A 13,120-nucleotide genomic window follows, 5' to 3' on the forward strand; every position below is an offset into this window, starting at 1 on the left:
CTGATTCCAAACAAAGCGGCTTAGCCTGTAAAGGGGGGGGGAGATTCAGAACAACTTTGACATGTTGGTTTAAAAAAACAAAACAAAAAAAACAATGCTGAGACCTTAATGGCAAAATTGCTAAAGGGACCTCTGGCTAATATGTCGGTTCTGTGTCGGGCTCGTAGCCGAAAACTAGCTTTACTTTGTTTGCCAGTGAGAGACAGAGAGGCGTTGAAAGGCTGCTCCAACGGAACTAATTGTTTCAGAGGAAAACACGAACACGGTGTCCAGTCGAGTCTTAATAGCTTACTTACAACTGGGCTTGTCGGGCACTCTTTTTGGCTGCAGTGGTTATTATTATATTTACATGCTTCCAGCTCCCGTTTCTGGAAGGTCATTTACTGAATGATAATTTTTAAAAAATATTTCTTCACATCATTATGCGACCGCAAGGAGGGGTGACATGGGCCGCGAGATTGAGACACAGACATTAGAGCCTCTTAATGTGCGTTTCATTTGGGTTTCCACCGGCGTGGAATTACCAAAAATAGAGAGGGCATAGCCTAACATCTCAAACAGGAAAAGACCCCCGTGTAATCCATTTATTTCAACAAAGTAACCGTATTCTGAATACCACCCTTTTAAACAGTAACTGTAACAGAATACAGTTACTCATATTTTGTATTTTAAATACGTAACACCGGTACATTTATTCCGTTACTCCCCAACACTGTTTACAGCTTAAACACATAATTAAGAAAACATCTATAAACTACTGTATAAAGTATAAAGGGTTCTGATCACTCATTAACCTACCAAAGTAAGAAAGTGTACAACGTGTTTTAAAGCAATGACACATTGTAGTTTTTTTAAGCTGAAGTAAAAAAAATTGCAGCTAGAAGAAGTAGTTACATTTGGTGACTGCAAATTGTGCGAGTTTGTACATGAGCAACACAACCAGTCAGCAGGCTTGGCAGCAAGGCTTGACAGAACCTGCTTGTGAATGGAGCAGAGACGCTTTTACTCTAAATCTCTTGAGTGTGAAGGCCTTTGAAGCAGTCTAACACCTTGATGCGCTGAGATCTACTTTTCCAGTGCAGCTCTGCTACAACTTCAACAGCTCTGTAAAGATTTAATAGGAGACTGTGTGCTCTGGTTATTTGTGATGGATGTTTAACTACACTTCCCATGAGCACAGACAGCATCAGTGGTTATGTATTGGTGCTGCTCTTGAGAGCAGTCAGCACCTCTACAGCTTCAAGTTGAGACATAACGTTAGAAGAACACAAGTATTAAATTGAGGTATTTTAGGCACACGCCTGGCTGTATGGCAGACGACTTAACAGCTTTGAATCTGTAGGGTTTCTCTGGGAGGCTCGCAACAACAAAACCACACATAAGCACATACAGTACACACATTTTCAAAACAAGTTCTAGATATCTGAAGTGCTCGCTTTGAATGCATATACAGTCTGACAGAGTTGTTCACAGTTAAGATTCTGTAAGGTAAGACCCTTATGACTGCAGGCTTTACAGGAAAAAACATGCACGCGTGCACACACTGTGCAAACAAAGATTGTCAGAGCTGTTAACAAAGGTGCAATGCTCTTCTTCCTGACTGCCGTCTTCATAGAGAGATCTGTTTGAAGAACACAGCAGCATCAGAAATGCTCTGTAAACACTTTCCTCAGTATTACAAGTGAATGAGACGAAAGCCCACACACACACACACACACACACACACACACACACACATACCCTCAAACCTGCACAAAAGCTTTGGCTCATGCAGGTAAATTTACCAGCCAGAATCGTATTAACACCCGAGCTTTTCAACCATCTAAATAATGCGTTCTCTCTTGTAATGAATTCTCATCCTCCCTTTCTCTTTCTTTCACTTCATCCAATCTCACAGCAGGTTTCCAGGCAGAAACAAAAAAATGAAACCCACAATGAGTAGCTGTCTGCTCTGATTTATAGCTCTACAAGTGATCAACTCTCCATCTCTGTATGGGTCTGCACCCGGGCACTATGTATTAGTATGTAATGAGTGCAGTTGTATGTTATGGTGTGCGTGTTTTTAATGCATCAGACGATTTTCCTGGGGTATGCGATAAATGAGCCCACATGACAGTTATCGTTTCCCTGAGGACATGACTTAAAAAAAACAACAAAAACCCCACACAGAATCTACTTCAACTTTGAACTTGCCCTCTCTCCCTCTCCCCTCTCATTTTCCCATTAAAGAAGAGAAGCAGACTGACTGCTGCAGGCAGTCTGAAAGCATCAAATACACAGTATTAGTGATAATGATACTCGTTTATTGAGAAAACCCCTAAATGCTCTTTTTATGATGGGCGCTCCATGTGCGTGAGAATGCAAAGAGTTTTGAATTGGCATTATTTGTTCTTACTAAGGTGGTGTGCTACGACGTGCAGATGTTTCTATTATTCTATAAGCTGATTTCCTGAGACCACACCCTCTTTATCAACACACAAAGTACACTGGATTTTCGGCGTAAAACCAGACAAGTACTCCTTAGTTCCCGGCTTTATACATGCACCCGCAGGCATGCACCTGTGACAGTTCTGCACACACGGGATCTCGCGGTTAGGAAACAAAACAAACGTGAGGTATAGAGCTCCATTTGCAAGCCCTGATATTGTACACTGCCTTTGTCTCCTGCAGAGCTGAAATCCCAGTTCTTTAGATGTCTCATTACAGCCCTCCTCAATAAGCAGCATTGATTGTGTGTGTGTGTGATTTTTTTTTATTTTTTTTTGCGTGGTTTGGCTAATGCATTCATTTCCTGTAGGGGGATTTGTGAGTAATTATGCACAAAGACATCCTCTCACTAATTAAGATGTAAAGACAGGCAGTTCAAGTAATCTGGGCATCCCACCAAGGCGCAGAAATGCACAATCCTTAAGGCAGTGTGTGTACAGGTGTGTTTAATGTGTGTGTACATTAATCAGGCAGTGTGTAGCTACACTGGTGTCTGTCGGTAATCACAGCTGTGTGAGCCTCTACTGCTCCTTTTAATAAAGTAAAGCACATTTGGTTTTTATTTGAAATAACGTCAACCTCATCAGTAATTTTACAAATGACCATTTAAAAATGCAATTCTTAACCATAAATAATGTATTATTTTTAAGTAATATTTAAAAAAAACACTACAAACCATGCAACCTAATGCAAATGTATCATGTAAAATTCAAATTCCCCTCCTAAAATCCACAGTTTTTAAAATTATGTTAGCACAGCTGAAAACGATTGTACTGATTACATAAGCAATAAATTTACTTCTGTGTCTGAAACATAAGGGTTCCTGGTTTTGATTACACTCAACATGGCTAAAAAAATAACTCAGTTTTCTTGTTTTAAGAAGTAAATGCTATTGCATGAGGCAAACTGAACAATCTGAAATTAAGTGTGTTTATGTCAGCATTGTGTAGTATTCTCCGGTGACAGTACAAAGTGGTTAGTTTGAGAAAAAGATCGTTCATAGGTCCTCAACTGGTCACTGCATTAAATGGTTCCTGTAAAACACCAGCCTGCAGGTGATTTTTAGATGCTGGCCTTCTAGGAAGAGTTGTCCAAAGAGCCATAACTGTGATCAGTCAATAAAAGTAGAAAATAAAGACAGGGGGAAAAAAAAATCCCCAAAACACAACACACAAATATTGGGCAGACGTAAGCAGTTTTCAGACATGAAATGATGCTGGAATAGTGTTTGACAGCATCTGCTAAGTGTGGTGGAGGAAATTTGATGGTTTGAGGCTTTGGTCATGCTAAAGTGGGAGATTTGTACAGCAAAAGATCTTGAACAAGAGAAAGGCAGGCTTTCACTCTGTTTTGTAGTGCCATACAGTGCCTGTGGATACAGCAGGACTGGAGTTGATTTCCAAAGCAGCTCTGACATTTATAGGAACTACTCAGAAAAAGCAGTCAGCTGGTGTTTTGCCTATAATGGAGTGGCCAGCGCAGTCACTGGCTCTTAACTACTGATCTGTTATGGGAACAGAAAAACTGCCAGAGTGCCAAAGGGCTGCAAGGCTGCAAAACTGAGACGATACACAGTACAAAATTGTTCCATCAATCAAAAATATTTTTATCTAATGTTATTAATGTCTATTTCGTTTCACTGCAAATCTGTTAGATTAAGTTTTCATGAATTTAAATATCCTAGTTGACCCCAAACCTATGAGCAATAGTGTATGTGCATTTTTAATCCTGAGCCATGAAAACGGCACACAGCATTGATGTTTGTTCTCTTGTTCTAACCTTTTAATTAGACTCATTAATTTCTTTAGCGACAGAGTGTCTCACATTTCAATTTTGGTGCCACAAGCGTTTAAAAATCTCAAAGTAGATGATGGACTGTTAACCAGAGGAGGTGTGCGCATGTTCATCTAGCTAAAAGTGTCAATGAGTGCATAGCATTTATCAAAGTTACCAGTCATTAACTGCAGTACAGCAGTGAGGAAGCCTCTGCTACCATAGGAACAGACTTAAGCTGCTGTGTCTCTCAGTCTCCCTCCCTGATGCAGCTTTAATTTGTCAAGCTCTTCAGTATCCAGGAAATACAATAACTACCCCTCATCTTTGTTGTCTAACAGGGAATTTGTCTATACATAGACAAGGGTGGAGAACAGATGTGCACAGCCCAAACATGCTTTTGCAGCGGCTGTTTTCGTTTCTTTGTTCTCAATATATTCATTGTAATCCCTTCTTTCCTCTTTCCCTGCGCCTCCTTCTCGCCCCTGTCCTCCTTGTCAAATCCGCCGTGTTTATTTATTTATTTTTCTCTTTCTCCAAACCATCAATCTCTGCTCAAGCTCACCCTGTCTTTTCCCAAGTCTTAGGAAGTCATATCAAGCGGCCTGCCAAATAATTAGATGGGACATTTGTTTGAAAACACATTTACAGAAGGGTATTATCCCCGCTCAGAGACATAATTTTAATCAGACAAGACAACAGAATGTGTTTAAGATTTGCCAGACAGACATAAAGAGCAAGACAGAAGACAGGGAGAGAGAACAACAGAGGAGGAGCAACAAATCTGAACACTAAAGATTTTTGGCAACCACGGCGGATACGATTGCAGAAATTTGCACTGCCTTACGTACCTGCCCCGATAAACTCCTTCACCCCATGAATGACAGAACAAAATCATACAACCTTTTTTAGCACAGGTGTACAGATAAACCCCCTGAATGTAAGCACATTCATCTCTTACAGGCTACTTTAACAGATACACTATATTGACGAAGGTACTGGGGCACCATTAGAGCTGCAGGAGCTGCGTAGCAGTTTTAGTTTGATGTTAATGCCACAGGCACAGGCTTAAGAACGAGCCAGCATCGCCGGGACTAAAGACACCAGAATTGAAACATGAATATTTTTGTCCATATAGTGTTTGATATAGACCTTTAAACTATTGTTGAACAAATGTTTAAGAGGAGATAGAAGTTAAATTTTATCTGAAAGACTTTCAAGGTTACTGTAATATGAATCTCTTCTGCCTGTGATTTCATAATGCATCGGTCCTGCTACACTGAGAAGTAATCATCTTGTAAGCAGGACTAAGCTTGGACTATTCCACAATTTATATGATATAGCTTTCTAATTCCACTAATTCAATGCAGTACTTTGTCAGATGACAAGATGAAGGCACGGAGATTTTATATTTTATGCTACAATAGTCAGTGAATGTCAGAGAGACTGAGGCTTTGGACTGTGCTTAGAGCGAAGCCTGTGGAGGCTTAATAACATAGAGCGGCTGTATATAGTCCCTGTATCAAAGGAAGGAAAAGCCCACAGTTTGTGTTAAGGTTATGTTTGTGTTTGCCAAAAGAAGAGAGAATTTGTAGGTAAGTGTGGGTTTATAGAGTATGTTGACTGTACACCTACACTCAGAGTCGATTCATGACTCTTCATGTAAATATACAGAATGTGTGGGTGTGTTTTAAAACGATTTTGCACGTCAATCAAAGCTATGTGTATGAGAGACAAAATGTGAGAGAAAGCTCTAGCCAAGGATGGATGGAAAAGAGCTATAAACACCAAGGGTTGGATTTTACATCACTGCATTATGCATCATATATATACACAAAGATGCACTGCTGCTTTTGATATGCAGATTTTATGCATCACTATATGAAACTGAGCAGCAGTTACACATGTACATTGACTTATAGATAAATAATGTGCTTTAAACTAGCCGTCTGGAAACCTGTTTTTGTACATGCAGTTTCATTCAAAACCAGCAGGGAGCAACCTTTTATTACAGATTCTAAAGTGAGTTTCGCCAAGCTCTCTGAGGTCCTTTGAGAAGGCTATTCACAGGCTGATTCAGCAGAGTGGGGCTGGGATTCAGGGTTACAGTTATTTTCCTTCTCTGACCTGGGTTTGGCTCTCAAGCACTTATTGGAAGAATTTCCTTTTATTACTTGGCTTTTCGCAGTTTTCCTGATTCATACCAACTTGTCGGTGACCTGTTGTTATTACTAACATTTTCATTCCTGAATTATTAAATACTCATTTGATGAAGAAAAAGGCAGGGCACATTAAATACTGTTATAAAAGCATTTGCAGGCAGTCCTCGAGACCAATACAGCCTATGCTTTAAAAGCTTTTGTAGTTTTTCTCCCATAAATCCTGCCACTGACATTCACATGAGTAATGAAGCTATTAAACACACACACTGAAAGTTTTAAGACAAAAAGAGTATGCCAGGGAGAAAAATTGACACATGCTGTACACTCAGAGATGACAGGTGTACATTTATTATATATAATAAATAAAGGAGTGAGTGAAAAGGGTTGGAAAATAGAGAACAAGACTTTACAGAACGAGGCTTAAAAACAAAGGAAATGTTGGTTTAAAAACTTACTGTAGGTTGCATAACATATTGTTGATGTGGCATCCAAGATGTACTCTGAACCTGAAGAAAGAGAAGAGAAGGGAAGGGAGAAGGAGAGGACGGACACGAGTAGGATGATGCAGAGGGGAGGTCATGACGAGATGAGAGGAAAGGAAAGATCAAAAGCAAGATTGTTGTAAGTGGGTAAAGAATTGAGGAAGAGAGAACATTGAGAATGACAATTGGAAGACAGAATGACAGGAAGCGAGTGAAAATGAGAAAACCAAAGAAGAGAAGTAAGAAAATTAATCATTATCTCAAGCCTTTACAAGCCAATTTCAGAGCCTCAGTCCCAGCGGCAGCACGTCTTAAAGAATATTACAGCAGTAACTAAGGGTCCACTATACAGAAAGTTTGTCGTAATTATAAAAGGATATGAAGACCACAGAGAGCAAAACAGTCTTAACAATTACTGCTTCACAGTGAGGGTTTCATCATCAAAGCTTACGTTGGCCACAAATCATACTTTCATCTTGTTCTCCTTCCGACCGCTCAACTCGAACAAACTGAAGGCAGAAATGAGTCTCTGAGGGTCCCTTTGTCTCATGCGTTATTGTTGTATGCATGCATTCTGTACCTGCATCTGTATGATCTCTTACCTACATCTGTCAATGATGAGTTAAAACAATGAAAGGTAATGTTTTTTCTTTCCCTATAAAGCATGATGCTTTAAGTCATGAGTCTTTGAATTTGGCTTTCTTATAGAGCTCTAGAGCTCCATCTTGTTTTTGGGTACAGCAGCTGCCAGCCAGCTCTGACATAACTTGATATGGTTTGTGTGTGGAAGAGAACGGGTGCGACACATGAGAGCTGAGAGTTAAAAGCAGCATTTGTGCTCAAGAATGGGAGATGGATAGGAGGAGTTCTGCAACGTAAGCCTGCATTTTATCATTGCTAGACAAAGAATTGCCTTGATTCTACAGAGCTGATAACTTCATTTTGGGTTCATATCTTTGGTTAAGTATGACAAACTCCACCTGTACATCCAGGAATTACTCTACATAGAGTCAGGAATGGGATTTTCTGGTTTTAAGTAGGCCACGGCACTCATCAAACTTCTGAGAGGTTAAACTAACCTGATATGTGGGGACAGGAGAGGCAGCAATGAAGGGTGTGATCGATGTCTGAGCAATCATCCGATTCGTGGAGATGCTGTATGGAGAAGAGTAGAACCTATGAAAGCACAAGACATACATTTTAATTTTGACTGTCCACATCATCTAACTTCTAATAATCACCTGGGAGGGAACCAAACGCGTGTATTAACAATCCAGAGGTTTCTCTGCAGTTTCAGCTCACCCTACATAACCACATGTAATGCTGAAAATGAGGCTTTTGTCTCAGTTTGTTTTGAACTACCCAGTACACTTCAAGACAACACTGACAAAATGGATCAGACATCATCAAGGCTGTCATGGAAACAATAAATATTGCAGCTTCACTCTATGTAGCACAATCAAAGACATCTTAGAATGAGACTTGACACCGCACCAGACTACACATCATGTTACAAAGGAGTCTGCACCACTGCTACGCATAATAATGAATTATTACCTTAATGTGTGAGTGGGTGAAATACTTTCGGTATTGCTCTTTATGTTTCCACCTACGCACACCCTACTTCCCATCGGTAACATCTGCATTTTATAATCTATTCACTTCTCCTATGCCTCTATTTGCCCTTCTCATTTTGATCTCTTTTTCCCCCCATTTCACCCCCTCAGCTCTGCAGCTGTAGAATGCTGTGGCTCGCAGTGCTTTATTTATCATTGTGTACCTAGAGAGGACATGTTTCATCCGCCAAGCCGTGTTGCTGTGCCCGATCGATCCCAAAGTGTCTGTTGACTGAATAATGGAGCCAGTGAGGGGAGGGGAAACCAAGGGCCAGAGACAGAAAGCGAAGCCCTACCCTATCCATCTCTAACACAGCCATGACTGTAGAAAAAAGGTACTTGCCACATATCAAGTGTTTCTCAATCAGGGAAGAAAATTACCTGAATAAAAAGACAAACTCATTTTTAATTTACTTTTAAAAGGCAACTTCAAACTACTGTTAGGTCGCTCCATAATATTTCTTAAAATCCGCAGTGAGCACAACATATAGTAATAGCCCATGCACGGAGATGACAATGGGGCTCAGCCAAAGACAGAAAAACCTAGGAGGACTGTGGTGGTAGTCGCCTGCGACACATGCACACATCTCATTTCAAGGGTGAAATGGGTTCCTGAGGTACCCACCTGTTCTGTTATTGCACATTCTGTTTCACATTACATTTGTTCAGTCAGTGACGGCATGAGCAGTTTTGAACCTCAACTGCGAGATGTAAAGCGTCAGATATTTTTAAACTATTGCGGCTCAAGGCTTGTGCATGCAGCCGGTTCCCAACTGCCTGCGATAAGCTGCAGAGCGTGATTGTGCTTCTCACAGACATTCAGTCTCCCTGTTGGATTTTTATGCCCTACTTGGTGTGCCGAGGCCTAAGTAGTAGCTGTACATATATAATAGAGACACGCCAGTTATTTGTTCATTTATTTCTTTTAACGCAACATGACTCACTTCTGTTGAACCAGAAAAAGAAATTCGTGGCAGGTTTGGTTCTAATTCATCTGCGGCTCGATTGCGTGTTTTGTCTACTTTTAACCATGTGCAACAAGCAAACATTAGTCGTATTGTTGCAAAGTGAAAATCAGTACAGCTTCAGAAAGAGCAAAGATCTACAGAAATAGCTAGTATAGATTTCATAGAAAATATATGTGCAAAAGGAAAAAGACTGTTCTGTGAACCCCAGTATTCTGTTTTCTGAATTGTAGCTCTATGGCATCAGAGGTACAGTTGGAGTTGGACGGGGATCGATGCTAGGTCCTGAACTTTTCATTTTAATCATGAATGGTAATCGTAATTCAGAAAAAAATCTATATGTACATTTTGCTTATGATATCACTGTCCTGCTAATAAGTTACATACATTGTTGCTATTGTCAATGAATCAGTCAAATTTAAACAATGGTTTAATGTCAATGGAATAACTTTGAACATACACAAAACAAAATATTTAAGAAATAGCAGTAAAAATGTGAAGTTTGGTGTTATTACTGATGGAACAAGAATCAAATTTCTTGGTGTGATAATAAGGTTTGCAAATAGTCATAGACTGATTTTAAATTAACTCCAATTTATTAATGTTTTATTGGCCTTTTAACAACCATGTATTCAGAGATCTAACCAAGTAGTTTTACAGTTTACTATTTATTAATGATGGCTATTCTAAGCTACAACTCACTTTCAAAAATGTCTCCAATTCTTTTTTGCCTTAGATTAACTGCATATTCCAACTTTGGACATGACATTATATTGCAGGGTTTAAATAAATGTAGATAAGCTGGAGTACAAACTGGAACTTGTTTGTCATAAATGAGAATCAAGAGAAAAACAATGCGGTGCTATGGATCCATCTTTTTCACTGTACAGTTAATAAATGACTTGCATTACAGATACTGTATTACTGTCACTGATGAATACAAATGAGGTGACAGGGCCAGGTTATTCAATGTGGTTTTCTGATTGTGTTTATTGTATTTTCATTAGACTGATGTGTATTGAGAGAGAGAAGCAGAAGGCAGAGGACAGACCCAAGGTTATTGATGTAGGCTATTAGCCCTGAGCAGCCAACTGTCAATGGGGACCCCGGCACTGCTATTTAAACAATGCACTAAACATGTAATTGCAAACAGAACATTATTACAGGACTGAATTTTAAAGCCTCTGTGGATCCCTAGTGTGATTTAATGCCCTGTCAGGCGTTTACACTGAAAAATTACTGAGTGATTTAGTGGTGACCCCAGTGACTTTTCCTATAGATGGAAAAGGGAAGTAAAAAAGGGCAAGAAAAAAGACAGGAGATACACTTAATGGGAGCTAGTAGATTCAGAATAAGCAAAAGTAGGTTAAGATAAGACAAACTATAAGCTTTCCAACAATGTGTGTCTGGCAATGGATGCTTTAAAATAACCCAAAAACAAAACAAAACAGAAAAACCCGTTGTCCTCAAGCTCACAGTGAAACCTGTAATTGATTCATACCTTTCCCCTCTCCTTGGACTGACTTTATTTCTGCCTTTGCCCTCCTCTTGACCCTACTCGGCCCTCCATTTTTATTCAACCCACTTCCCTCCCTGCTTTTTGCCTCTCTAATTAGCTGCATTAGCATTTCACAGTCATTTAGTGCTTCGCCGGAAGGAGCTACGATGACCTCGGAAGAGAGGTTGGAGAGGGCTTACACACAGCAAGCACACAGATGCTTGCGTGAGAGTGCCCATTTATGCATGCACGAATGAGCACACTCGCACCGAAAGACACCAAAGATGACTCAAAGCAAAGCAGCTGTTTGAAAACAGAATGAATGAGAAGAATTGAGCAATACAAAACAATGTGGACAGGGCAAGAAACAAGTCAAACGAAAAGAAAAAGGACTGTATAATTTCAGATGAACTAGAAAAAAAAAGAAAAAAGAAAGAGTGGCTTTAAGGTATAAAGTGGCGGACCAATCTGACAAAAGGAGGAGAAGAACAAGAGTGCAGAGCTGCAGGGAAGCATCTCCAGGGATCACATCACCAGCAGCATTCCTACCAGACAACACCAATCTCCAATTTCCCCCTGAAACAGGCAGGCACTCTGCTCTCCTCAACCAACTTGGGAGCACTGCAGATAGCCTCGGCTGACGAAAGTATTACAGCAGCACTGCAACAACGCCCATCTTCCTGTCTGCAATCAAAACCTACAACTCTGACAGCTTGTATGCATAGGTGCATAAATAAATGTTCCATCTGCATCAGTTAGGTGTAAGAATAAGAGCGAACGCCAGATAGTATGTGTGTTCTGTATCAGTTCAGGTATATGGGTTAATGTGTGTTATGTGTGACCCTCTCGTTTGCATGCAGGTGCTCTTGTGCATATTTCTGCAGGTTGTTGCCATGTTTCAGTGCACTGATCTTAGGAGGATTTTATACTGTCACTCTTGAACAGGCTGCGTGTAACAATGTAAGTAAAAAGTCAAGTTTGGAGACACTCTTTAGATCGAGGTTGTTCGTGCGAGAGGTAAAAGAAAAAAACAAACAAACTTTCTACATACCCATTCTGCATCGCTGTGGGGTCATACGTCAACGCCATACCACTCTGGAGAAAGAAACACATACACCGAAATGTTAAATACATGACTTGCCTTTTTAACCAATTTGTGTTTGTGGTTTTTATCACATATACAGCTACTCTATACAACTAAATAAACAATAAAGTATGATATAGCTATTGTACGTTATAATGCATAATGAACAGAGAAAGCAAACTATACAAGAGCGTTGTACAAAAAACACAAAATTCAAAAGTGACTGGGATATAAGGACCTACTGAATGAACAATAGATAAGCAGTCTAAAGACTCCAAAATAAGCCAGCTAAAAGCTCTTATGTACAATAAAATTATTTGGAATAATTGCCTTTGAGCAAAAGAGCCATTTATAAGTGCAGTCGTTTTATTTAACATGCTCAACAAAATCAAACACATGAAGGTCAGTGAGGGACGATTGTTGCATGTGGTATATGACTATATAAAATAGGTGGGAACAAAATAAGTTCCCAGTTCTAACTGACTCTAAATTTTAGCAGACCAAAGACAGTGGAACACTTTAGATTTTCTTTACCGTTTCTCCTTAAAGGTTTTTAAAAGTCAACTTTTATGGTATGAGTTTAACTCCACTATCTGGCTGGGCTTTTCTGGGTTTACGTGGGTTCTCTCCAGGTACTCTAGCTACCTTCCACAGTCCACAGACATGCAATTATTGGGGTTAGGTTAATTGATAATTCTAAACTGCTTCTATGAGTGCGACCCTGATAAGGATAAGTGGAAGAGAATGGATGGATAGAAGTTTTATGGTACTTTATTTTCTTTTACAAAAAACAGTTCACACTATACCATGTTTGATTATCCTGAGGAGCATTCAAATAAACAAACAAGACATCAAGAAGTTGCACTACCACCTAAGTCAAACAAATCCACGCTGGTTGGCATTAATGGAGGTATCAGCGCAACATAGGAAAGTTAGAGATTACTCAAAAGTCCATAAGAAGGGTGTGGCTCAGGAGGTAAGTGACATCTGCTCAGAAGGCCAGTTGTTTGATCCCAGCCTTCTCTAGTCCAAGTTTAAGTGTTTTTGGGAAGC

General features: G+C 39.8%; 1 protein-coding gene across 3 annotated transcripts in view; it reads right to left on the reverse strand.

Annotated features, from left to right (window-relative positions):
- The window catches only part of LOC102204136 (RNA-binding motif, single-stranded-interacting protein 3), a 158,710-nt gene that overhangs the window by 1,677 nt on the left and 143,913 nt on the right, over positions 1-13,120 (reverse strand). For all 3 annotated transcript variants that reach the window (XM_005743148.1, XM_005743147.1, XM_005743145.1), the window contains exons 8-10: positions 12,035-12,078; positions 7,984-8,080; positions 6,878-6,928 (exon numbers count right to left, since the gene is read on the reverse strand). In XM_005743148.1, the coding sequence (XP_005743205.1) occupies positions 6,878-6,928; positions 7,984-8,080; positions 12,035-12,078 (192 nt within the window). The remainder of the gene's footprint in view (positions 1-6,877; positions 6,929-7,983; positions 8,081-12,034; positions 12,079-13,120) is intronic.

The sequence above is a fragment of the Pundamilia nyererei genome, unplaced genomic scaffold (assembly GCF_000239375.1).
Source record: "Pundamilia nyererei isolate P.nyererei 1_Seehausen unplaced genomic scaffold, PunNye1.0 scaffold00128, whole genome shotgun sequence".
NCBI lineage: Eukaryota > Metazoa > Chordata > Actinopteri > Cichliformes > Cichlidae > Pundamilia > Pundamilia nyererei.